We start from the raw sequence: 23,735 nt of genomic DNA, 5'->3' as shown, positions 1-23,735 counted from the left end.
CAAAGAAACACAAAACACGAATAAGTGGCTCCATTAGCATCCCTATGTGAGAGAAATACATTTTATACTATACAAAACCTACCTTATTCAGCAATAATGGTTAGTAGGTAAGTGCTTAAAATGGTCTAAAGTTTTTTGTACTTTCTACTGGAGCAGCTAATCTTAGCTTTTTCCTGTCTTGCATTGTTGGAAAAAGGAATGAAAACATATTACAGTGAAAAACAAAACAAAACAAAACAACCAAATGCATAGTAATCAACTGCACCATATATGGTCACAGCAATTAATCAGAATAAGGTGATCATTTGACTAAAGCCCTTATGTGTAAAGTTCCCCTCAGCTATGTAAATATATGCAACGTAGTTATTTCAGGTTTGACTATAGAAAAATGTAACACAAGACATCACCGGGGGGTAAAAAAAAAGTGCAAATAATTTTAGGGATTTCTTTTTCTTTTTCCAGAACACCCCCAACTCCACCATGTTTAATTATCTCAAAGATTATGAGTGAAGATTTATGTTGGAAACAGGATAAAGTAAATCAGCTGATTTCCACTAGTGTGTTCAAAACGTAGAAATACATCTTATATTATTGGAGGTATGTCACATAATTCTGTTAAAATGATACAGGAAATTAAGCATATGTGATTGAGTGGGTTAGAGTGGCCTTTTGAGAACTGGGAGGTTTATTTTGTTATAGTTATAGGCCAACTTCATGTAAAGCAAGAAGGGAGGAATCAACATTTATGATAACATTATTATAAACATCAAAGCCTCTAAAATATCATTAGAAATACCTCCAGAATTACTGAAGTACTATTCTGGGCCGTTAAAGGGATAGTTCAGGATTTGTTTGAAAGGTGTTCCTGTTAAAATGTTATAAACAGTTAATATTTTACCTGCAATAGATAACTTTCTTTGCGTTTATAGTATACAAACAAGCTAATAGCTAGTCTGAGGCGGGCAATGACCAAAGCGCAGATTGATGGTCACAAAATGACTTCAATATCAAAAACCTAAAATAACGTTTAAACTATTCAAAGTTTTGCATTGGGAAGTTATTTGTAAGCTGATGCTTATTTACCCAGGAAATGAATGCAGGAGGCATTGCGACACTAATGATCTTCCCATGTGAAGCATGTACAGAAAGCAGAACATGAAAAGTGTTTTTTGGTCCAAGTATCTGGCTGATCTAAAGGTAAAGTGATGTAGAGAACTAAATATTACAACGGTTTAATCAAACAGTATGTTATTGGTTTTCCCACGCCGTTACCTTTCTAACAAACACTTTTTATGTCCAGAGGTATGTTTTGCATTAGATCATTGGTGATGCACAGCTTTCTACCATTTCCTGTGCAAATAGTCATCTGTCTGAAAAGTTCCAATTATAGCCCCTAGCTTCTGCTTCTTGACCCTTCATGAGGTAAACAATAAGAAGTCACAATTTCCCTTTTGCTTAAGAATCCTTACCGGTAGACGTTTTTCAGACGTAGCCATTGGCCTCTATGCGAGTAACCATGTGATACAAACATAACGACAGTTTAAATGTTCATAAATAATATTTTGCATAAACCATTGAGCTTTTTCAGATAAGAGTTTTTTTTAGGTCAGGAGTCCACTTTGGTCTTGGCTGCTCTGGGACCACAGGTGAGCTTTATTCAAATTTTGAATCCGATGAAAATCCTAATACAGTTATCCTGTGCAGGTAAGATATTAGCTGATCATAACCTTAACACGGAAATTCACTTTAAAAAATCCTGAATTTTACCCATAATGAGCAAGCATGGGAGAAAGACAGAATATTAAAAGGTGTCCCGAAGTATACAGCTTTACTATTTTGCTTTTTAACCTAATCGACCTTTTCAGCAATACTATTGCAATTATTTATTATCCTTGTATCATGTGGCCCTATAATGTCGATGAAACAGAGATTCACTTTCCAGCTAATGGCTAATCATCGGCAAGTCAAAATGAACACAGACTTCTAGCATATTTAAAGAACTTGAACATTTCACAGCAGTTCATCATATGAACATGTTTTTTAGGAACCTTTTACCTTTACCTTTTAGGAATCACATACACTGAACCATCAACGCATTAGCGTCAGCTACAGATTATTAACACAGAAGTCAACGGTTAGGAAGTTGGTGGTAGGCTCATGTCCAGAGCAAAGGCAATACTAAATGCAATAATACGGAATATTAACTGTATCCAGTCGGACCAAATATCTGTTCTTAAACAATCAGGTGTAGATTTGCACTGTGATAAAGCAGTTCAAGTGAACTCTAGCCTTCAAAGTCGTTGTATTACATCTAGCGCTGACCATGCTAACCCTGATTAGCGATACAAGCAGATTACCAATTACGTTTCTTTGATGAATGATGTTCTGTTTGAACACCTCCTCTTGCAGAACGAGAGTTTTACTGTATTTTTAGGAAAACGACAATTCCGTGTTTTTAGCTTTTAAACAGAATAAAGGTTTCAACTTTACCAAGTTGTGTTTCAGCAAATCTTTGATCCAGCTCACTTTTAAGGCAGTCTAGGTATTTTAGATCCTTAAGAAACTAGTTTGATTCTGTGGTAAATCATTTTCTTTAACACAGAATAGGTAGCTATTAATCAGCAACTTCAGGAAAATTAACCAATCACAGCCTGTTACTTTTTTAAAGGACCTGCAAATATTTGACTAATTTAAATACTGAACACATTTTTGCATGGTCGTGATGCCCCTGATTAAATGGCACCATAGATGGTAAGCCATATCTCTACAATGCATTTTTTAGTATTTGATTACTTCAGACACTGTGGCAACGTGATAATTACTAGACAATACTGTGATTGATAGCCATTTCTTGAGATGCAAAACATTTCAAGTGCAGATCAACAGCTTACATATCCAGCAGCCATACAGAATTTTATATAGCCTATGTTTGGAACTTGTACTTGTAAACCAAAACATTTTTATATGTTTTAATTTTTAGCAACATTTCTTGTTGCCATAATTGTACATTGTTGCTCCCGATTAACAGTAGCATTTGAAAGGTTTCTATTATAAATATAGTAAACAAATAAAGGAAGGATTTGAATGTAAACCTTTGAAAGTTATGTGACAGATTAAGGAATTTTGTTTGTGTGGTCTTTCAACGATTTGAACATTGTCTACTTAAAACCAGACAGTGGCTTAAAAGGTTCCTACGTGTAAGACGGGAGTCCTCATCAGACAGCAGAAATCTACTTTTGTCTTGGCCCCCCAATGCTAACCATTAGCTGGTAATCCATGGATAGTAAAAGAATTACAGGTCGGAACCTTTTTACAAAACGTCCTGATGCCTCTCAATGCATCTGATGGTTTTAACGGGACATTTCCCAAAATAAACATAACTGTACCTTTAAAGATGTTTTGTACGCTATGTAAAATCTTACACAGTGGTAGATATTTGCAAAAATAACCATTAAAAGTCTGCTGACTGTCGCCTTATTACTATATTAGAACCAAATCAATTCTTTTCCAGCCCACATCACATACATCCCATAAGCCAATATTCCCCGTTTTGAAGAACGCAAAAAGCAAAGCACAAATGACCAAGCTGTGAGTCATTTCTAAAACCTGAACAAAAAGGGAGCATCAGCAGAGAATTAAGACAACAGAGCATCTTGAATATCCAATAATTAAACAGGAAAAGAGCTTTAGCAGTAATATAAAACTTTAAGAGAGCAGGGGAAGTAGAAGTAAAACTCTAACATCACTGCATATAATCCCTTAAAAAATTCCGACTTTTGTGACCAAAGATAGATTGGGACTGAGAAATGTCTCATTCTGGTCCTCTTTAATCAACTTCAGGGCAGGGCAGGTCAGCCCAAACACACACGATGTGGTGGGCTTGCATTTTGATCCACAGAGACAGGTTAAAGCAAGGACTGAGAGCCCTTTTTCCTCTCTTCTTTTAGCAGCACGACTGTGTAGATAATAAAGATATATGGCAAAAGAAGGGATGTAAAGGTCAATAGGTGTCTGGATTGGTTTGCAGATGGAGTTCAGCCCTTAGGTTTAGCTTGTGTTCTGAACTACGTCACCTCAGAATCCTCTAACTACCTAACCACTTCAACGTGAATCAATTTGTCTTAGAAGCAAACACAAGTCTTTGGCTACAATTCATAATAAAGGGTTATAAAATTTGCATCTAATAAGGACATAACAAACTGACGTGTGTTAAGAGCAAGCACCCCGGCAGTGAACAGTTTTTGAATTATGTTTGAAAACTTAATACTACCAGTTGGCTTGTTTAATCGGGACCATTAAAAATGTAATAGTAAAAAAAAAAAAATACTGTGAAAACTTACAGGAAAGAAGCTAAGCTATTAAGTCCATTGAAAGAACAAACAAAAAACTGATAAAAAAACAACAACAACTAGCCTGTATCTAATCAGGTAATAGTTTGAAGAAGTCCAAAGCCGAAAGGACTACTTTTGTCTTTTCCAAAGTTGATATTACACATCACTAATACAATGGGACAAGAAATGAGCTCAGATCCTTGGATCATTAACCCTAACCGCTCCCACAACTCTTCTACTGTGATCGACCATGAAAAAAAACAAAAAAACAAGAGGAAACTAGTGTTAGCCAGCTCACAGTGCAGCTGCAGATTTCCCTGAGGACTTCTGAACTGGGCACAGCTTAAAGAACAAGAAGGTGAGAACATGGCTTCGTTGGACGGCGTAGGACCGGCAGGTACAACACAATCCTGATCGTCGCAAATGGTTTCCTGCCCATCTCGCATGTATTCATTCGCCTTCTAGGGGCCGCAGTACATCCAGAAAGCATTCACACCCCTTAAACTTTTTCACACTTTCCATAAAGCCAATTGCTTCAGAAGTCACCTTATTAGTAACTACAATACCCCCCATGTGCAATTTAATTTCATCATAAACCTGCGGCGGCATCAACATGATGGGGGGATGCTTGTTTTTGTCAGCCAGAAGGAAGCTGATCAGAGCTGAAGGAAAGCTAGATGGAGATAAATGTAGACAAATCCTAGAAGTAGTCCGATGAATGACCTTTTTGAAGACTAGACAATTAACAGCTCACATCATGACTGATGAAATACGGTGGTGGCATAATCATGGTGAGGGGATGATATTCTTTAAGCCAGGACACAGAAGACGATCAGAGTTGTTGGAAATAAAGATGCATTGAAATACAGGAGAGTCCTTGGATCAGTCCAATCAATTGGCTTCGGAAGACCAGAAAAATCAACCATGGGCGGTGAAACGTGGCGGCGGCAGCATCACCATGTGGGGAGGCTTTTCTTCAGAAAGCGCAGGGAAGCTGGTCAGTCGACGGGAAGATGGATGGAGCAGAATACCAGGAGATCCTGGAAGTAACCCCAACTGTCTTCAGAAGACTAGAAAATGACTACCAACACGCGGTGCTGGGGAGACACGGCGGTGGCAGCATCATGATGTGGGGTCACTTTTCTCTTCAGCAAAGAATAATTGAATCCGCGTCCCCAACTGAACGACAGCAGACTGAATCAATAGGCACGGCACACTTTTCAGATGGATGTTTGTTGTTGTAATGTGTAAAAAATGTGAAAAAGCTCAAGGGGTACGAGTTCCTCGCACTGTTTGTGGGTCACTGTGACCCATTGGGGAACTCAAATGGCCATTTATATTGACTTAACATTCCAGTGTGGAGACGGTTTGCCAGTAAACACAGATCTATCTTGTTTCTCTCCCTTTTACTGCATCGTTCATAGTATCCTACGTGTCTCGCTTAAAGGGGCGATTAAAAAAGAAAATCATTCAACAAATGAAACAACTTTACACAATTACCAACCGTTACAAGACATCCGTTTGTTTTTATAGGGTTACAATCTTTTTTTTTTTTATCCGTCTGATAAATCCATGTGCATGGCAGCTCATTCGTCAGCGACATGTCTGACCTTCCCTGTGCAAAAAAAGATAAAGCGCATACTCGTGTTTTCCACATCCCGACAGTCACGTGGTACGTTGAAAACAAACCTGTAAGGACACATACAAATGCTTTTAAAGATGCCAAGTGTAGGACTTCCACCCAGACGTATCATTGTCAAAGCCGGTCAAAACTGCGTAAACGAAGGGAGCTTGTTGCACAGGAGACAGTCAGCCTGTATTTTGCATCAATATTCAAAACACAGAATGTAGTGATGGTGAAACGGGACCATGGAATTATGGGACATGAGCCACTTCTTTAGAGAAATGCTGACAGAACAACATCATAACTTACGATGAAGTAACTGACTCCTTGTTAATTATCTCCGCTATGGCTTATTTACAGTAATTGTACCAAAGTGGCAATATTCATCTGACAATGCTTTGTCAACTGAAAGTTACACATGCCAGCTTTAAAATCATCCGCAAGGATAAAGAATGAAACAATCCAGTTGCCAACAGTCAAAAGTTGAATAACAAAAAAAAAAAATCGGAATAAATTGAAACAGGATAGCCCAGATTCCAGAGGGAAGTTGACTGACGCCGAATAGCAATGATGCCACCGGATGCGCCAGGAGTCCCCGCTTGTAGGTTGCAGCCGACCGTGCAAGCTTCCTCAGCGGGAGTCAGTGGATGCTTTGTTGCTACAAGAAGAATCCTGCAAGCTATCCTGGTGGGCGTAAAAGTATGGCAATGGTGGCTTGAATCGTAAAGGGTTGGAGGTAATAAAGTCCTCTGCTCTTCTTCGAGCAGGGCGGGGAACTAGTTGGGCGGCACATCCAAGAGAGAATGCATCCAAGAGTGGGAGGGACGACGAAGGGTGTGATCGCCCTCTCCCTTCTGGTCGTCCCTTTCACATTTTTATTTTTCGATTTGGGACTCTCTCGCTCTCTCACAGCGCTGTGGCCTCCCAGCTGGTGCCCCGCGGGACCTGGCGTCACTTGGTCTCCGTCATCATGGGCGCGGGCACCGCCGACGGGTGGGGCCGGTTCAGCTCCGTTCCCGCAGCGGGGGAGGAGGCTGCGGACGCCAGGCTGCAGGGGGTGACGGGTGCAGGGAGACCTAACGGACACGAGACAAGGCTTAGCAACGATTCCTGCGCATTCTGTCGTCTGACATGCAGTTTATGTTGATAACAGCAGATTTATGGCTCCGTAGCCATCGGAGCGCAGGTCTGATAAGTTTTAGTCACTTAGCTCATTAAGCTGGCAATAACCCAACTTTGCATGACTCTTAGTGGAGTTACCTGAAAACACCATGACTCAACAGCTTGTACAATCAGCATTAAATTAAAATATATCGATTCTTCTCGTTTTTCAGCCATTCCGCTAAACTGCTAGCCTCGTGAGACCATCCTGATCTCGCGAGCTTTCAAGGTTTCACTCGCAGATCAGTCTGGCTACTCTCCGTTAAAGAAAATTTGGAGCCGTTCACCAAACGAACGTCCAATCAGCGTTGGCTTTGAGGCGGGTTGAGGTGTGACGCAACGTTCTTTAGACAGTTCAGTCTAAAGAACATGGCGGCTTCAGCCGATGAAACTAGCGTTAGCGTGGCTATCGAGCAAGTTTTATCGAGTATTTACAGAGTATTTCTTTGCTGAGCTAACGAGCCTTTACCTGCAGCAGCAAGAGTAGCTTGGCTTGTGGTTTCGTCATCGCTTGTAACAGAGCGACGACGAAGCATGTCGACGAGTACGTCATATGCTTCGTTGATCTGATTGGTTCATTTGGCCCGTCTATCACCAACATAGGCCAATCAGCTAACCAGTATTTTCGCCCCTTCCCAAAATTACTTCAACGGAAGGTTTCCAGATGGATATGCGGAGCAAATCCATCTGGCGGAGTCAGGTAACTAAACTGCAGATCACTGTTCAGATGGACAAAGAGCAATTCATGGCTGACTCAAAGGCCCCTTTAAAAAACAGCTCCGTCATAAAGAGGCTAAGACGATCTGCCTCTGGCTGGTTATAAATCACAAATCAGCCTTTCCTGCAGAGATGTGAGCTTTCCAAAATCAAGCTGCCATTGAGGAACCAAAGTAGGCGTGGAGTGGAAGTCAGCAGGGTCAATACACACCGTGTTAAACTCATCGTTGGTGAAACAACTTGACAGTTTAGTTTTATTTTCTTGCCTGCTCTGTCACTATCCTCCAGCTCCATGATAGTTAGATCATTCTAATTACCTGTGAGCTCCGCTGCTGCAGCACAATCAAGCTAACCGCCTCTTTTTACCTGCCTTTATATAGTGGGGCCACAGAGCCACCCGTTGCCAGATTGTTTGAAAACAACTTGTGAGAAGATGTCCACCGTTTTTCCTTGCCTGTTCGCCAAGTTCCCGACCAGGTTTTTTTGGATTTCCCTATCTCGCAATGCCCTCGTCAGACACCTCATTTGGCTTCAGTTATTCTGGACACCACCTGGGCTGCTTTGAAAACCAAAAATCTTGCCTAGGGATCTGTCTGCAAGCACACCCCAAATCCTGCCTACAGTGGCCAGGGAGCTCCCTGCACCAGGGCTGTATTCTTCATTTTAATAATAAACCTTTTAAAATGCAACGCTATGTCCAGCTGAATATCGGGTCCTCTGTCTGTTCCGGCGTTGGACACCCGGATTTCAGTTGAGAAACCTGGTCTACTTAATTTAGAAACCAAACAGCCCCGGTCCAATCAGAATAAGCTAAAGTTGTTCTGTTATGTTGATTGAGAGAGATGAAACTTTGTCTGAGCAACTTTCCCTGACAATCACTGCTGCTCTTCTATTTAACAGATGACTGAGTTTTCTAAACAGAGCACATTTTGACTTTTGGATGAATTTGACATGATGTCTGTTCTTGAGAAGATTTTCCACTATCTTAAATCAGCGGGGAACAATGTTTCTTATTGTAGAAATTACCCTTCAGATTAATAATCCTTCCCATAGTGATGGGAACAGCAGTAGCTTCTTGAAGGGGATTGCTGCTGTCTTTCCAGCTTGGCACTATGTGCTCCACAGCAGCAAACTGAATGAACCGCTGCGCTCATAGAGGTGATCAGCTTGCTCATAATCTGATTGCCAGTACTTCTCGATTATATTCCCTCCTAAATCTCATGGAATCTTAGTTGGACTTTCTCCGGCGCCGTTTCACATACACGCTCTCAAATGTTTTGGCCCGACTGGCACGCCTGACTCACATTCCTTGCGTGGAGCGGCTAAGTTGTTATCTATGGAGGAGTTCTTGCCGGCGTTGCTGTTGGCGCCCTGGCTTTGCGCCGCCTGGCCACTGTTCTGGCTCGGAGCGGCTTGGTTCTGGCCCGCTTGGCCCGGGTTTTGCGCCGGCCTCGGCGTCTGGCTCGGCCTGGGGTTGGAGGCGTCCATGCTGCTGCCCATGCTGCTGCCAAGTTGCAGTCGCCTCATATGCCGCACCACAGCGGTGGCATTGAACGCTTGCTGGGGAGAAAAATCAAAGCGAGTGGATGGAAAATTGCAGAAATTGCAATATTCTTACAATATTATATCATGCATCATGTTCATGGGGAAGATTATCTATACTGGAAAAACAGCATAAAAGGGGGTATAAAGGAGCTTTTAAAAAAAGAACAACTGAATTTGTTACTCGAGGTCTTTACATCTAACTGATGGTTTGGTATGATTTCTACTATGTTAATGAAAATACCATAGAGCGGCTTTTTAACTGTAATAAAACTGCAGACAATCCTTTTGCATAATGGAGAAACAATACCACAGATAATGAACTGCAGTGAAAAAAAAGTTACCCTCCATTTGCTCTTGGCAAAGTTCTTTCTGATCTGCCGGCTGACTGACTCGTGAATGTTTTTGCAGAGCGCCGTGTCCCCAGCGATCCTGAAAAATAAATTTATTATTATCACACAAACATACAAACATACTGTAACCATAGCCACAGAGCATCCATATCTACGTCGCCCCCCTCGTGTGCTTCCCTCACCAGGGATGTCTGAGGGCCATGTCGCAGGTGAACCTCTTGGTCGGATCTTTCTCCATCAGACAGCTGATAAAGTCCTTGGCTGGGGGAAAAAAGGGAAATACAGAACAAAAATAAAATAAAATATAAAAATAGAATGCAACAACTATAATTCTATAATTAAAAAAACAACGAACTAATAAACATAATAATGAACATAGTTTCAGGTTTTCTCCAAATATGGAGAAAACCTGAAAAGATAACAGCACAGACACGCATGGTAACTGATGGTAGTAGTGGGTGATATAGTCTTATAAACAAATAATAATGTTAATAAGCGTCTAGTAGGCACTTATTAAGGTCTTATTATCTATTAACTAATGCTTATTACAAGGACCTTAATATAAAGCGTTACCGGTGATTGTTTTGGAACCCCAATATTTCTCAGAAAAAACACATGGATGTTCTCTGATGTTGAAAAATCATATTTATTTTCCAGAAGAAAAAAAGATGGCAATTTTTCATGATAAAATGCATAAACTTGCTACTATAAAACAAGTATATCGCTGATATTGTAAAGTCCGAGATTTGCAAGAAGGAAACTCAGAAATCCTTAAAAAAATGATTGAAAATTTATGCTTTAAACTTTCTGTGACACAAGATGTTTTTGTTTTTTTTGTTTTTGTTTTTATCTGCGATGGCCCTGAATTTTCTGGGGAGAGAATTATGAGAATAAAGTCATAATATTAGGTGCAAAAGAATGAAGAACATTGAGAGAATAAAGTCATAGTAGTACCAGAACAAAGGTGCAATATTATGTGAATAATATAACGAGAATAAAGTCCCAAAGTCATTTTGACAATAATTTCAAAGTTGTGATGGTATTACTAATATGATGCTCATGTGCTTAAAAGATGTAGTATTTCCGTATAAAACTGATGCCAAAGTTCATGATTTCATGTGAAAATGGATTCCTTACCATGGGATTTGCCCTGATTAAGATGACATTCTCAAATAAAAAGGTCAGATTTCAATTTTTCAGTGTGAGATTATATTACCCCTACAAAAGTAGAATTTATTTCAAGGCTTTTTGCGCAGAAAGCGGCTGTAACAGAACAAAGCCAGGTGGCTTTCTCTTCTTTCCTGCAAAGGAGAGAACCAGATCTGGTCTGAGCAGACAACGTTGCCCCCAGCTTTACCTGACAGAACAAATACTTCTTAATCATCAAGAGACGCAGACACTAACACACTCCATGGGTCTCCAGCCAACACGTAGCTGCCGCTGCTGCCCAGTTTCGCATGTAACCATGGCAGTGACATGTCCCCAAAACACACACAAACAAAATCATTCCTGGAAGATGAGGTCAAGGCCTGTGAAGAAGATGTGGTGTGTGGCGTGTGTGTTTCCCCGCGGCTGCAAGGAAAAGGACGGCTGTACCCTCAAGGAAGGAAGGAGGACAAGAAATGCTCACCTGAATCTGATATGTCATCCCAGTAAGGTGCGTCAAATTCGTAGTCGGCTTTAAGGATCTGCTCGAACAGCTTGGAATCGTTCTCATCATAAAATGGAGGATAACCACACAGCCTGCAAGAAACAAGTTCATAGTGAGTCATTCACAATACACATTCAACTATTTAACATCTGCTGTCATTGATAATGCAATCTGTATCAACATGGGACATGAGAAATACAGAAATTATTATATATATTTGTATATAATTTTCGGCTGATTTTCAAACCCTGCAGGACTCCAACCACGATGGTAAAACAGTTGAGAGTAAATAAACATGGCCGACGATGAAGAACAGTGTCGATAGTTTGTGGACTGATTTTAAAAGAGAAAAAAACACTACAAAAAGAAAAGGCTGTTGGTTAAAGGAGTGGAGGCAGGGTGGAAGCATATTTTATAAGTTAATATATTGAGGTGAGTTGTGTTTTGTTTTCTCTCCATGTTTCTCTCACCTCGCTTTCTGATTGGCTACACGTCAAATTCAACAGGCGGCGTGCTCGTTTGTCCTCAGGAGAACCCCACACACGCTAGGATATCAGGCCAAGACAATCCACCATGTTGAATATCCCCGATTTTATGTCGGGGAAGTCCCGACGTCCTTCCGAACGGACTACATCACTCTTAATAAAACACGCATGCCAGGAATATCTCTTAGGATTATCTTAAGAGCTAAAATTGGGCTAATTATCCTGTTGCGTGAACCTGGCATTAATAGTCTGGCGATGCTTTTCTACAGCAGGGAAAGGGAAGGTAGTCAGACTGGATGGGAAGATGGATGGAGATAAATAAAGGAGACTTCTGGAGCAAAACCGGTTGGAGGCTAGCTGGCAAAGACTTGACACTGGGGCTGAGGTTCACTACTAGCAGAATAAGAAGCCTCATCATACACCTAGAGCAACAATGGAATGGATTAGATAAAAAAAATGATCTGCCACAATAGGCCAGTCAACGTCAAGGCATAAATAAAATTAAGAAACCATGGCATGACTTTAAAGGTGCATAGTGAAAGTTTTGGCATTAAATATGATTTGCTCTCTTTACAATTGCCCAACGTGTGAAATTAGTTCTGCCTCTATAGGCTGGATTAGTTCATCAGCGAGTGATTCGGGCCGAATCCTCTGGGCGTGCACGTGGAGCACTGTGGAGCGCTCGTTCTTCTGGCTGCTTTGTTGAGTGTCCGCAGTAATCAATGCATTAGTGAGAGAACATGGGCTAACTTCAACAATTATAGCTTCTTCTTTTTTTTTTTTTACCTCAGAAGGCATTACGCCTCTAAACAAAAGACCTGTGCTGTCGCAGAGGCAGATGCTTTTCCTCTTTTCCAATGTGCGTGCACAACACTGCTGTCATTTCAACCTGTCGCCAGAGGGGGCAGAAGTCTGCAAAGATTGTGGAACTTATGCTATGCTGCTTTAAAGTTTATGTCCATAGAATCTTAATCAACTCAAAATGAGCGAGAGCTGTTTTGCAAAGAGGAGCGTGCTAAAATATCAATATAAGCTGCTAGAGGCAAACCCCAAAGGACCTGCAGCTACAACCGTCACACCAGGTGGCCCCATTAAAACATTATTGACTCTTAGAAGGAAAATACAAATGCATTCCACACTTTTCAGATATTGCAATCTGAAAATATATCAAAGTTTATAGTTGTAACACGTCCAAATGTGGAAAGGCTCTTGATCTACAAATGGTTTTGTCATTCTCTGTGTACGGTTAACTTTACTGTAAACCCGAGGCAGCAGAATGAATTTTCTAAATCCTGTTAACGACTGCTTACCGGTTTCCAGTCTAGATGAACGCAAATTATTCGGCGTTCCAGTCTGCTCGTTCAAAACGAGCCAACTAAAAACAATGGTAGGCAGAGCTGCTGCTCAACAAAAAAACATCATCTGCTCCTCATTACCAAAAGAGCTGGATGCACTGAGAGAGTTTCATAAAAACTCATTAAAATACCGTTCTCCACCGATACACATCGGAAAACAGGAATAAAGGGAAAAGGCGGCAGGAAGAAAGAGTCCAGGACTGCTCCTGCCTGATTTCTCATTTGCTTAAAGACTCACCTGTCACTCTGCTGACAGTCCACTCCATCTAGCACTCACGCAAACATGAACACACACACACACTCATGCAGGGTCGAGAGGGAGTCCAAATACGTCTCCTGAACCCGCGTCCATGAGTGCGCATTAAAAGATTCTGGCTGATTATCATGGTTGATTACCTGACGTGATCTTTCCACCTGAGCAGCAGCTAAAGGCTAACAAGGTCTGAATCCCAGCTTTAATTGCGCTAATTACCAGCGTGGAGCTTTCTCTGCACACGCACATCAATTCAAGGCAGCACAATCTTTTTCTGCAGAGCTTCTAGGAGTTTAGAAAGAAGATACGATGGATTATATATGACAGACTGACACAGCGGTCAGTGCAGACAACACATCAGTCACTGTCCTAACGATTCGCTCTCCCACCTCGGATGCTCTGACTCCCATTAGAATGCTGCTGACCTCTGACCCATCTTCCCCTCCTTCTGCTGGTAACACATGCAGAAATGGAGAGGAAGATGCAGGAATGAGCAGCGATGGACCAAGTGAGCTGCGAGGCTTTGTTTCCGCTGTTTGCACTACTATATTCTTAGACATGTACAGGACTGTCTCAGAAAATTTGAATATTGTGATAAGTTCTTTATTTTCTGTAATGCAATTAAAAAACATGAAATGTCATACATTTTGGATTCATTACAAATCAACTGAAATATCGCAAGCCTTTTATTGTTTTCATATCGCTGATTATGGCTTACAGCTTAAAAAACCCAAATATCCTATCTGAAAATATTTGAATATCGTGAAAAAGTATACTAGTAGGCTATTCAACTAATCACTTGAATCGTCTAATTAACTGGAAACCCTGCAGGGTTTCCTGAGCCTTGAAAAACACTCAGCTTGGTTCAGTAAACTAAATCACAAGTATGGTAGTGGTTAAGAGACGACATAAGATTCTCACAGTAACTGGTGTACTGACCATGGCATTACTGTCCTTGATTGGCCTGCCAATTCCCCTGACCTGAACCCCATAGAGAATTTGTGGGGTATTGTGAAGAAGAAGCTGAAAGACACCAGAGCCAACAATGCAAATGAGCTAAAGGCCGCTATTGAAGCATCCTGGGCATCCATAACACCTCAGCAATGCCACAGGCTGATTGCCTCCATGCCACGCCGCATTGATGCAGTAATCTGTGCAAAAGGATTCCCAACCAAGTACTGAGTGCATTAATGGACATTTTCAAGTGTTTGATTTTGTTTGGCTGTTATATAATTTTTTTTTTTACTTGGTCTGAGGAAATATTCTAATATTTTGAGATAGGATTTTTGAGTTTTCTTCAGCTGTACGCCATAATCAGCGATATTAAAACAATAAAAGGTTTTGTTTAATATGTACAATTAGGACATTTTCTGTGCTTGATCAATAAGTTGATCAAAACCCTAATCTGATTGCACATCTGACTTTAAATAAAAGCAGCAATAAGTGATTTTACAGTCGTTCAAGGACTCATTACTTTGGGATACATTGAATCTGTATAAGTTGGTGCACATGTGACAGCTAAACGAGAAGCTTTCAGTGCATTCTTTTAATGCTGTGATAGGGAATAGAATATATGTATATATGTCATTTTTTAAAATGTTTTTTTATATCAAAACTTTTCCAGACTTTCATTTGCAGACTGCTCAGTCTTTTCTTAGCTAATATTAATGTACTTAATGAAACCTTAGGGTAATTTTAGGGCAGATATTTTTCAGTGGTAAGATATTACATGTGGAACCTGCAAAAACAAGAGATGGATGTATGTATGTATGGATTAGATGCATGGGTCAATTTATATATAATTTGTACAAGGGAATAAAGTCTAGAAATAACAATTATTTCTATACTCTTATTTTCCTTTACCATACAAATCCAGAGCTGAGAAAACTACTCAAACCAAAGTCCTTTTTTCCCTGATGGATTAGGAACTCTGTGATTTAAAAAAAAAAAAGTCTGTTTTATTTTAATAAAGAAGGTGACACCAGGTAGTGCACAGAGTGATGTAATATAATGAGGAGGGCTGGTACTCACAGAATGTAGGCGATCACTCCAATGGACCAGCAGTCCACCGCCTTGCTGTACGGCTTCTGTGCAAGAACCTCTGGAGCTGAAAAAGACAATTAATTAGGCCAAAATTCAGTAATGGACCCCATCTATTTAGTCTACCGTGTGACTTTTTACACAAACCCCTCGCAGTTTAATGAGCTTGACAAGAAGGAAAACATGCAGACACATTATGTCTATCCAAATGAAAATCACATGGCAGTTGGTTTTATGATGGGAAAGTTGCTCCTTAAGCTGCACGTTCTCACGGCTTTAGAAGGTTCTACCTGACAGACAGAGAGTCTGCTGAGAGTCCAGATCGGTCCCGGGCCTGAACCTTCCCGGGAACTGATCAGAACACGAGCTCCTCTCAAACACACACAAACACAGCTGCCTGAAAATAAAGCTGGCGTGCTGCCTTACACACTCACAACCAGACATGAATACCCGACATATATATGGGGTGAAATCTAAGCTTTGGATTGTCCTGCTGTTTGCTGTTCCATTCTGACTCACTGTGAAAGCCTGCGTGAGTGTTCTAGTTTTCCCAGATTTGGGCTTAGGAAGAGTTTTACACAATTAGTTCATTCCTGGTGGAATCTCTGGTAAAACTGACTGCAGCCCCAAATATGTTGCTCAGTGCCAGTGTAGAAAAAGGCTATAAAGTATGATGATGCAGTAGCCAAGCATTTCTTTAAAACTAGAATAACAAGATTTTATTTGGATTTTTGGGACAGAATATCTCTAAGTAGCAAATCAATGTCAAGCTATGAGAAAAAAAAAGACACCCTAATTAAAATCCAGTGCAACCATCACAAGTTACAGAGTCCACCTGTTTGCATTTTAATCTCCCTATAGATTTAACTCTTCGATGATAGCCATTAGTGGTGGCAGCATCATGCTGTGGGGATCACCATGAACAGAGAAGCTAAATAAAATGTACACTATACATTTAGGAGAATTTGTGGCTCAACGTCTATGAAAGTATGAATTTTTACTATTGTTTTATTTAAGTATTTTATATTTCTTATTTTCATGTATCGCACTTTGAGTTACATTGTGTATGAATGCTGCTGTACTAACACTTGCCTCGGCTTCCTGGAAGAAACCATGTTAGAGGCAGCAAAAGGCTTGACAGCGGGGCGGAGGTAAACCTTCCAGCTAGACAACAACCCTAAACATACAAGAGCTAAGACACAATGCTTTAGTTTAAAGCACGTTGGTTTGTAAGTATGGCACAATCCAAGTTCTGATCTAAATTCAACTGAGAACTGAGATACTATTTGTCCAATGTGACTGAGTTTGAGGTATTTAGCAAAAGAAAAATCAGTAAATGCTTTTTGCAGTGAGCTGTAAAGTACATCTAATGTGCTATTACTGGCATATATAAAATCAGGGACAACAAATAGACCTCAGTGTTAAGTTATGTTACTGCTTTTACCGCAACAATTTCAACAGCTTTACAGACACTCCTGTTTCACTACTGCTAGAGTCTGCAGCAAGTTGACCAGAGCAATTTGTGAATGAAAGTTTTGTGCAAATATGGTAAAACAAAAGACTCAGAAAGTTGCCTGTGCTCGTCATTCAGATCTGGTTTTCATTTGGTGCCTCCTCGGGTTATTTATACCTCATTTCTAAATAGACACGATACATCTGGAGTAAAAATGGCCCTCGACCTGACAGAACTCTGCAGGAGATGGAGAAAAGGTGGGGGTCAGGGGTGAAGCTGTGAAGGGTTGGGGTAAAAGACACAGACCTAAGTAGACAGAGAAAGGGCAGCGGTGATTGACAGAGGTGAATTGAAACCAGTTAAAGGAAAACAACGTAAGAAGAGATGTTTTATTTTTGTTTTTGTTTCAGAGAACATGTTGGTCTGTGTGTGCGTGCATTTAAATCAGTAGAACAATAACAATGACATGTCAAAGAAAATGTGTCCGATGGTGATAAATCAGTAAAACTTCTGTGCTTGTAAACAAAGCTAAGCATGGTATTCAGTAATTCTTGCCTGATGGTGTGCTACAAAATCAGTTTCAGTTGTTGAACATCAATATGACTGTTTGACTTTATGGTTTCTTTTTTTTTTTTTTTTTTACAATGTCTTTATATAACTCAGAGAGCTATTCTTTTAGGTTTTAACACCTCTTTGGTTTCTTGAAGAAGCTTTGACTGTCCTCCAAAGGGGCTCTTCCTTTCTGAACGTAGGTTGGATGCGTGTTACACAGGGTTGCAAGACCTCAGAGCAATCATAGTAACACAGCTTTTAAGGTCACATGGTTCAGTGTTTTGTTAGCTGTTATTTAACAACCCAAACATGTCACCGACCGATGGCAACTTCGAAGTCATTTGTTAAGTGACAATGGCCCAAACACTGACCCGGAAGGAGGGTTGAGTCAGTAGCTTAGATGACCTTAACAACTCATTGAGTAAGCTGCTATGGTCGGGTACTGCGTACCGCTTAATGAGACAATAATGTACTGCTAAATCTGCAGCGTACCACTAAATAAGTCTGTGCACCATTAAACGAGTCAGTGGTGTGCCACAAAACAAGTCAGCAATGTACTGCTAAATGAGTCTGTAGCATACCGCTAAATGAGTCTGCGGCGTACCGCTAAATGAGTCAGCGGCGTACCGCTAAATGAGTCTGCGGCGTACCGCTAAATGAGTCAGCGGCGTACCGCTAAACGAGTCAGTGGTGTACCGCTAATGAGTCAGCGGTGTACTGCTAAACGAGTCAGTGGTGTACCGCTAATGAGTCAGCGGCGTACCGCTAAATGAGTCAGCGGTGTAACGCTAAATGAGTCTGCGCACCATTAAAAGAGTCAGTGGTGTGCCACTAAATGAGCCAGAGGCAATACCGTTAAATGAGTCAGCAGCGTACAGCTAAATGAGTCATCGGCGTACCGCAAAATGAGTCAGAGACAAACCCCTAAATGAGTCTGCAGCATACCACTAAATGAGTCAGCGGCGGTACACAGTACCGGTAAGATGGGGGAACAGGTGCCTGCTATAAAGCCCTCATTCAGAACCAGCCACAGCTGCATGTTGGCTGAGAAAATAGATGTGGCAGCAAGAGGCAGTCGAAACAAGAAACTAAGAAACCTAATCTGTTTATTAATGGTTTATTTTAATCATTCCAATTTGTTTTTGAACTATCTGTGCTAAGTTTGGAAGCCTGAATACTCTTGCGAAGCTTCTCTCCCCTCCCCTCAGAGCTTGCGTGTCAACTTCCTACTCCTGTTCTTTTTTGCGTGGAATTTGTTGTTATTGTCGTTATATTTTTGTTTTATGGATTGTGACAGCCATACTAAGATGATTAAAAATACTATGGAAAAAAAGAATACAAATAAAACATGAAATATGAAAAACATAGCAGCTGCTAAGCGGACTGAACCACAGATGCCACATAACAGTGCTAGCACTGGGACAGGACGAAGAAATAAATGAAGGCAATGAAATTCTTGTAGCTGTCTGAAACATTGTCAACCCCTGTCATCTACAAGCTTTAAATAAAAATGGGGAAAACACGATAAAAGCCAAATTTGGTAATAACTCAAGATGTGTTCAGCTTTTGTCACTACGCAAATAAATTGATGAGCACAGGAGCTCCCAGGATCACAATGAAGAAATTACGATTGTCAGACAGCAAAGAATATATTAAAATGTTTTTATTTGTTTGTGTATAGACTTTGCTATTTTAAATTAGTGAAGCAAGAAAGAGAGAACAATATGAGTCAATGAAGGTTTTTGTAATGGTACCAGCAAGAATTTAAACTACCTTCATCTGTGCCTAAGAGTGACATTAGTGTGATTTTTCTGTCCAAGCTTTTAGGATTGACGCTTCCAACCCATGTTCAGAACTAAAGAATCCTCTTGGATAAGAAATGAACCATCCTCAAGAAACAAAAGGAGTCCAGTTGCCTTTTATTCTAGCACTTAGGACTGATATGTCTGCCTGAGAGGACTGAAAATCAACATCAATGTCAAATCTCTTCATCTACAACACAAGCACACAACCACGGGTATGAACAGATAGGTAAATGTTGATATTTAGAACCGCCTTAGCATCGGAAGAAAACAATGCTGCCACGACAAAAATCAGAACAAACAACATGTGAAAACAGGCCTCTGCTGGATTTTGGTGAGCTGTTCTGGTGCACATTTTGGCTCTAAACTATCCACAACATAGAGTAGGAGTTTCATGAATGTTGTAAGAATGCAAAATAAACTTCCAATAGGGTGGTATGGTGGTTTATTAACCTGATAGCAGAATTAAAGGACCTGGTTGGAGCGTGAGCTGGCCATGTAGGCCTCATGTCTGGTCTATGATTCATCTCTCCCACACAAGGCTGGCCTTGCACGTTACCAAAACATTACAGCTAATTTTGTAGCGTTGATGCTACTGTCTCCTTTGGGCAACACTTACAGTCAAACCAGCCCAGTAGTTGCTGCCAGAGTAAGACTGATATATACTTTATGCAGGGTAATTTTGGGGATTATGACAAGATCATAGTAACAAAGTACTGCAGTGGTGATGCAGTGACGTGATCTTCACCTTCTCTTCTCTATGTGAGGGCAAACAGGCATGCTGATTAATTAGGGAATAATGGGGCAAATAATATGAATGGAGGCTAAGAACAGACCGTTATAAATGTAGGAAGTCTGACTGGCTTACCCACGTATCCTGGGGTCCCACAGGCTGTGGACATGACGTCGCCACTGCCCTCCATCTTTGATAGGCCGAAGTCACTTATCATGATCTTGGACTCGTCTTGTGGATTAAAATACAACAAGTTCTCAGGCTGAAGGAAGGAAGGGAGGAAGGGAGAGAGGGAGGAATAACATTTTTTTTTTTACATCCATTTGTTTTTAACATGTGTTTTTTTTTTAACCACAGCAGTAGATATTAAAATTTAAAAACACTTAAAAACTGCAGTTCTTTATTTTAGGAAAACGCATTCAATTCCCCTGAAAATGTTCACCTTGTTGTACTTTCTTGGGATTTTCTATGATAGAGTGAGACAAAGTAGAGAAATCCTAAAGTGGAAAGGAAATTTAACCAGCTTTAAACACGAAAATCTAAAATTTGTGTTACTTGTAAAGGAAATCCAGTCCAACCATCCCCCTTAAGAAGCCACCTAATCAGTAAACGGAGCACACCCATGTGTAATTTCATCCCACTGTAAATCCGGCTGAAGGCCTTCAGAGGCTTCATAGATCTGTGGTGGCAGCATTATGCTGTGGGGATGCCTTTTGTTTGTGAAGGGGATAGGAAAGGCACATATTGTCTTGCCAATAAGTATCTCAAATGTGTAGTCGAAACTGGTTAGAGCTCATTAGATTTGGTTAAAGTAGAGGGGGATACACATAAAAAGGAACACCACACTTTTTAGATTCCTATTTTTTTTTTTATCAAATAGGTATCTCTTGAAAATATCTTGATCTCAAGGGGAAGAACTGTTTAAATAAATATAAGCAGAGTCACGCTTAGAAAAGAAAAATGATTATCTTTCCACTTCATAATTAGTTTGTGCTTGTGGTGTGAAAAAATCTGAGGAAGTTCAGGGGAAACGAAAAGTTTTGCAGGGCACTGTAGTTTATTGTTCATTTGACACATCTTTATCAAAGTGAACAAAAAGACAAGCTGCACCTTTAACGAGTGTAGAACAAATGCTTTTCTGCAGGTCATACTGCTTTGTTATTCACTTTTCCATGACTTAACCCTTTAGCTTCCAACAGCTGGCAGTGGACACCTTGACCCCTAATTCAGCTGTGTTGGTGTGTGGCACCGCACGGGTCTGACCTTCAGGTCCCGGTGCACGATCCCCATCTTGTGCAGGTAGTTTACGGCGTCCAGGACTTGTCGGATCAGCGTGCTCGCATCCTTCTCCGTGTAAAATCCTTTTTCCACGATCCGGTCAAACAGCTCTCCGCCAGACACCCTGCAGCACAGGGAGATGATCTGTGGTTGTAAACAATAGTAAAAAGGAAAGGCATGCGCGGCTGTCCCTTTAACTGGGAAATATACGATGAGACGCCTGGAGGACGGGGGTTACAGGGCAAGACTTGTGGTTATTTATGAGGTGTAGAGCTTTGTGTCAGGAGTGTGTGGAGGCTGTGAGGCCAGTGCAGCACAAACATACACCAGCAGAGCTGAGGCATGCACCATATTTCCTAACATATCAATAGTCGTCTCAAAATGTGACACTACCTGGTGCAGAGAACACACTGAGAAGGCCTAATGTTGGTCTAATTTGTTGTTATAGCAAAAAGCGGTAATAAACCAAATGCTTGCAGCGCAGGTTTGCGTCTATAGACAGAATCAAACGGATAAATCCCACATCTGATCCAAGAAAAACTGAAGTTAATTTGAAAATGTCTCCCCTCTGGCAGAATCTTCCAATAGCTGCTTTTATCTTTTATGACTCTGGCCACATGAAATTACTTGTCCAGGTATACATGATGCTACAAAGTTTGTACAGGTGAGCTCTTGCATGATAGACAAACATATGGCTCCCCCTGGTGGAGGCCAGCCTCTCTGTCAGGCTATATATAAAAAAAAACACCAGTGTTTGGCCAACTTTTATTTCTTTATATCCTGTATTCTATTAAATTGGTCTAAAATAACAAGTCTCAAAGATGCATCAAAAATGTGGAAGAAGCTTCTCTTGTCAGATGAGATCTTTTTTTCGCCTTACATGCTAAATACTATGTGTGCTAGAAAACTAAGATTTCACCTTGTTCTCACCCTAACTCCAAGGTGAAACATGGTGATGGTAGTCTTTTTCTGGAGCAGGACCAAGGACGGGGGTCAATGTTGATGAGAAGAAATTGCTAAAAGCTGCAAAGAGGCTTCAAGCTGGGGCAGTGATTCACGTTCAAACAGGATAAATGCCCCAAACATGCAGCCATGACTATAGCCAGCTGCTATTGCCAGAGTGGCCAAGTCAAAGTCCAGACCTAAATGTAGTTGAGAATCTGTGGCAGGACTTGAAAACTGCTTTTTACAGATGGCTCGTACACAATTCAACTATACTTGAGCAAAGAATATGGGCAAAAATTTCAGTCTCTAGATAAACTGATTTTAGAGAGAAACTCTAAAAGCCTTGCAGGTGTAATTACAGCAAAAAGGTGATTCTATAACTACTCCCTTTGGATGGCTTAATGCAATAGTAAAAATCACTGACAACCTTATGCTATTTGACTTCATTTTTGCAATTTGTTCAACTCTGTCTTGTTTTATTACATAAAATCCCAGTAAAATGTTTTATAAAATAGTTTTTCCAAGGTGCTGCACATCAGTTTAAAAGCAGAAGCTTTGGAAGACTTAAAAAAAACATGATATAGCACATTAAACATAATACAGATAGTAATATTGCGGCAGAATAACTAAGCAATGTCTATATCCATCACTCTAAAATCAAGGATCTAACAACAGCACAAAAAAGTGCTTGTAAACAAAAAAAAAAGAAGAAAAAAAGCAATAGCAAGGGCAAACCCAGTGGCCTTATGCATCTGTTGGGCGCCATCACAGCGACAGATCAGATTAGAGCTTACTAAAGTCAAACTAATGAAGTTTCTGGAAGGGGGGGATCCGAATTAACTGCTAATCCACTCTGTCTCTCTTCAAAGAGGACAGCGACTCAGTCGGTTTTCCCCGAGAAGCCTTGTCTGGGAATGACAGGAAAGGGCTAAAAAACACACAGACACAGACACACATGTACACACAGACCGCAAAGGGGAGATCAGCCGCCAGGCTGCATGGTTGCATAAGCGTTTGCGTAAGGAGACCATGGCAATAAGACAGGAACTCCCACACAAGCCCACATACACACCGATGGAAGGTCAGGATTACACACAAACACACACACACACACACACACACACACTGACAATGCTATAGAAGCTAACATGTATGGCAAAAGACATGATGGAGCCACACTCACAGAAGGGGTCAAGTCAAATTTGTCTGTATAGCACGTTTCAGCAGCAAGGCGGTTCAAAGTGCTTTACGTAATGACAACATAAAAACATCATAACATCCAAACAGTCACTGGTTGTGAGACCAGTAACAAACATTAAATTGCATGAGGTGAAAACATTAAATATGTTGGTCTGTGATCCTGTTATTATGGTTTAAAGCAGCTCTAAAATGGTGTTTTCAATCTTGATTTAAAGGAACTCATTGTTTTGGCTGATTTGCATTTTTCTTGAAGTTTGTTC

At 40.7% G+C, this 23,735-nt stretch overlaps 1 protein-coding gene across 1 annotated transcript in view; it reads right to left on the bottom strand.

The window, feature by feature from the left end:
• Positions 1 to 3,809: 3,809 nt before the first annotated feature.
• camk1da (calcium/calmodulin-dependent protein kinase 1Da) overlaps positions 3,810 to 23,735 on the bottom strand; it is a 94,879-nt gene continuing 74,953 nt past the window's right edge. The window contains exons 4-11 of the mRNA XM_012851497.3: positions 21,316 to 21,454; positions 20,188 to 20,314; positions 15,504 to 15,579; positions 11,359 to 11,471; positions 9,911 to 9,989; positions 9,720 to 9,807; positions 9,138 to 9,393; positions 3,810 to 7,031 (exon numbers count right to left, since the gene is read on the bottom strand). Coding sequence (XP_012706951.2) covers positions 6,907 to 7,031; positions 9,138 to 9,393; positions 9,720 to 9,807; positions 9,911 to 9,989; positions 11,359 to 11,471; positions 15,504 to 15,579; positions 20,188 to 20,314; positions 21,316 to 21,454 — 1,003 coding nt within the window. The 3' untranslated portion in view covers positions 3,810 to 6,906. The remainder of the gene's footprint in view (positions 7,032 to 9,137; positions 9,394 to 9,719; positions 9,808 to 9,910; positions 9,990 to 11,358; positions 11,472 to 15,503; positions 15,580 to 20,187; positions 20,315 to 21,315; positions 21,455 to 23,735) is intronic.

This window comes from Fundulus heteroclitus, chromosome 17 (genome assembly GCF_011125445.2).
Source record: "Fundulus heteroclitus isolate FHET01 chromosome 17, MU-UCD_Fhet_4.1, whole genome shotgun sequence".
In the NCBI taxonomy this organism is placed as follows: domain Eukaryota; kingdom Metazoa; phylum Chordata; class Actinopteri; order Cyprinodontiformes; family Fundulidae; genus Fundulus; species Fundulus heteroclitus.
This window is presented reverse-complemented; position numbering and strand designations above follow the sequence as displayed.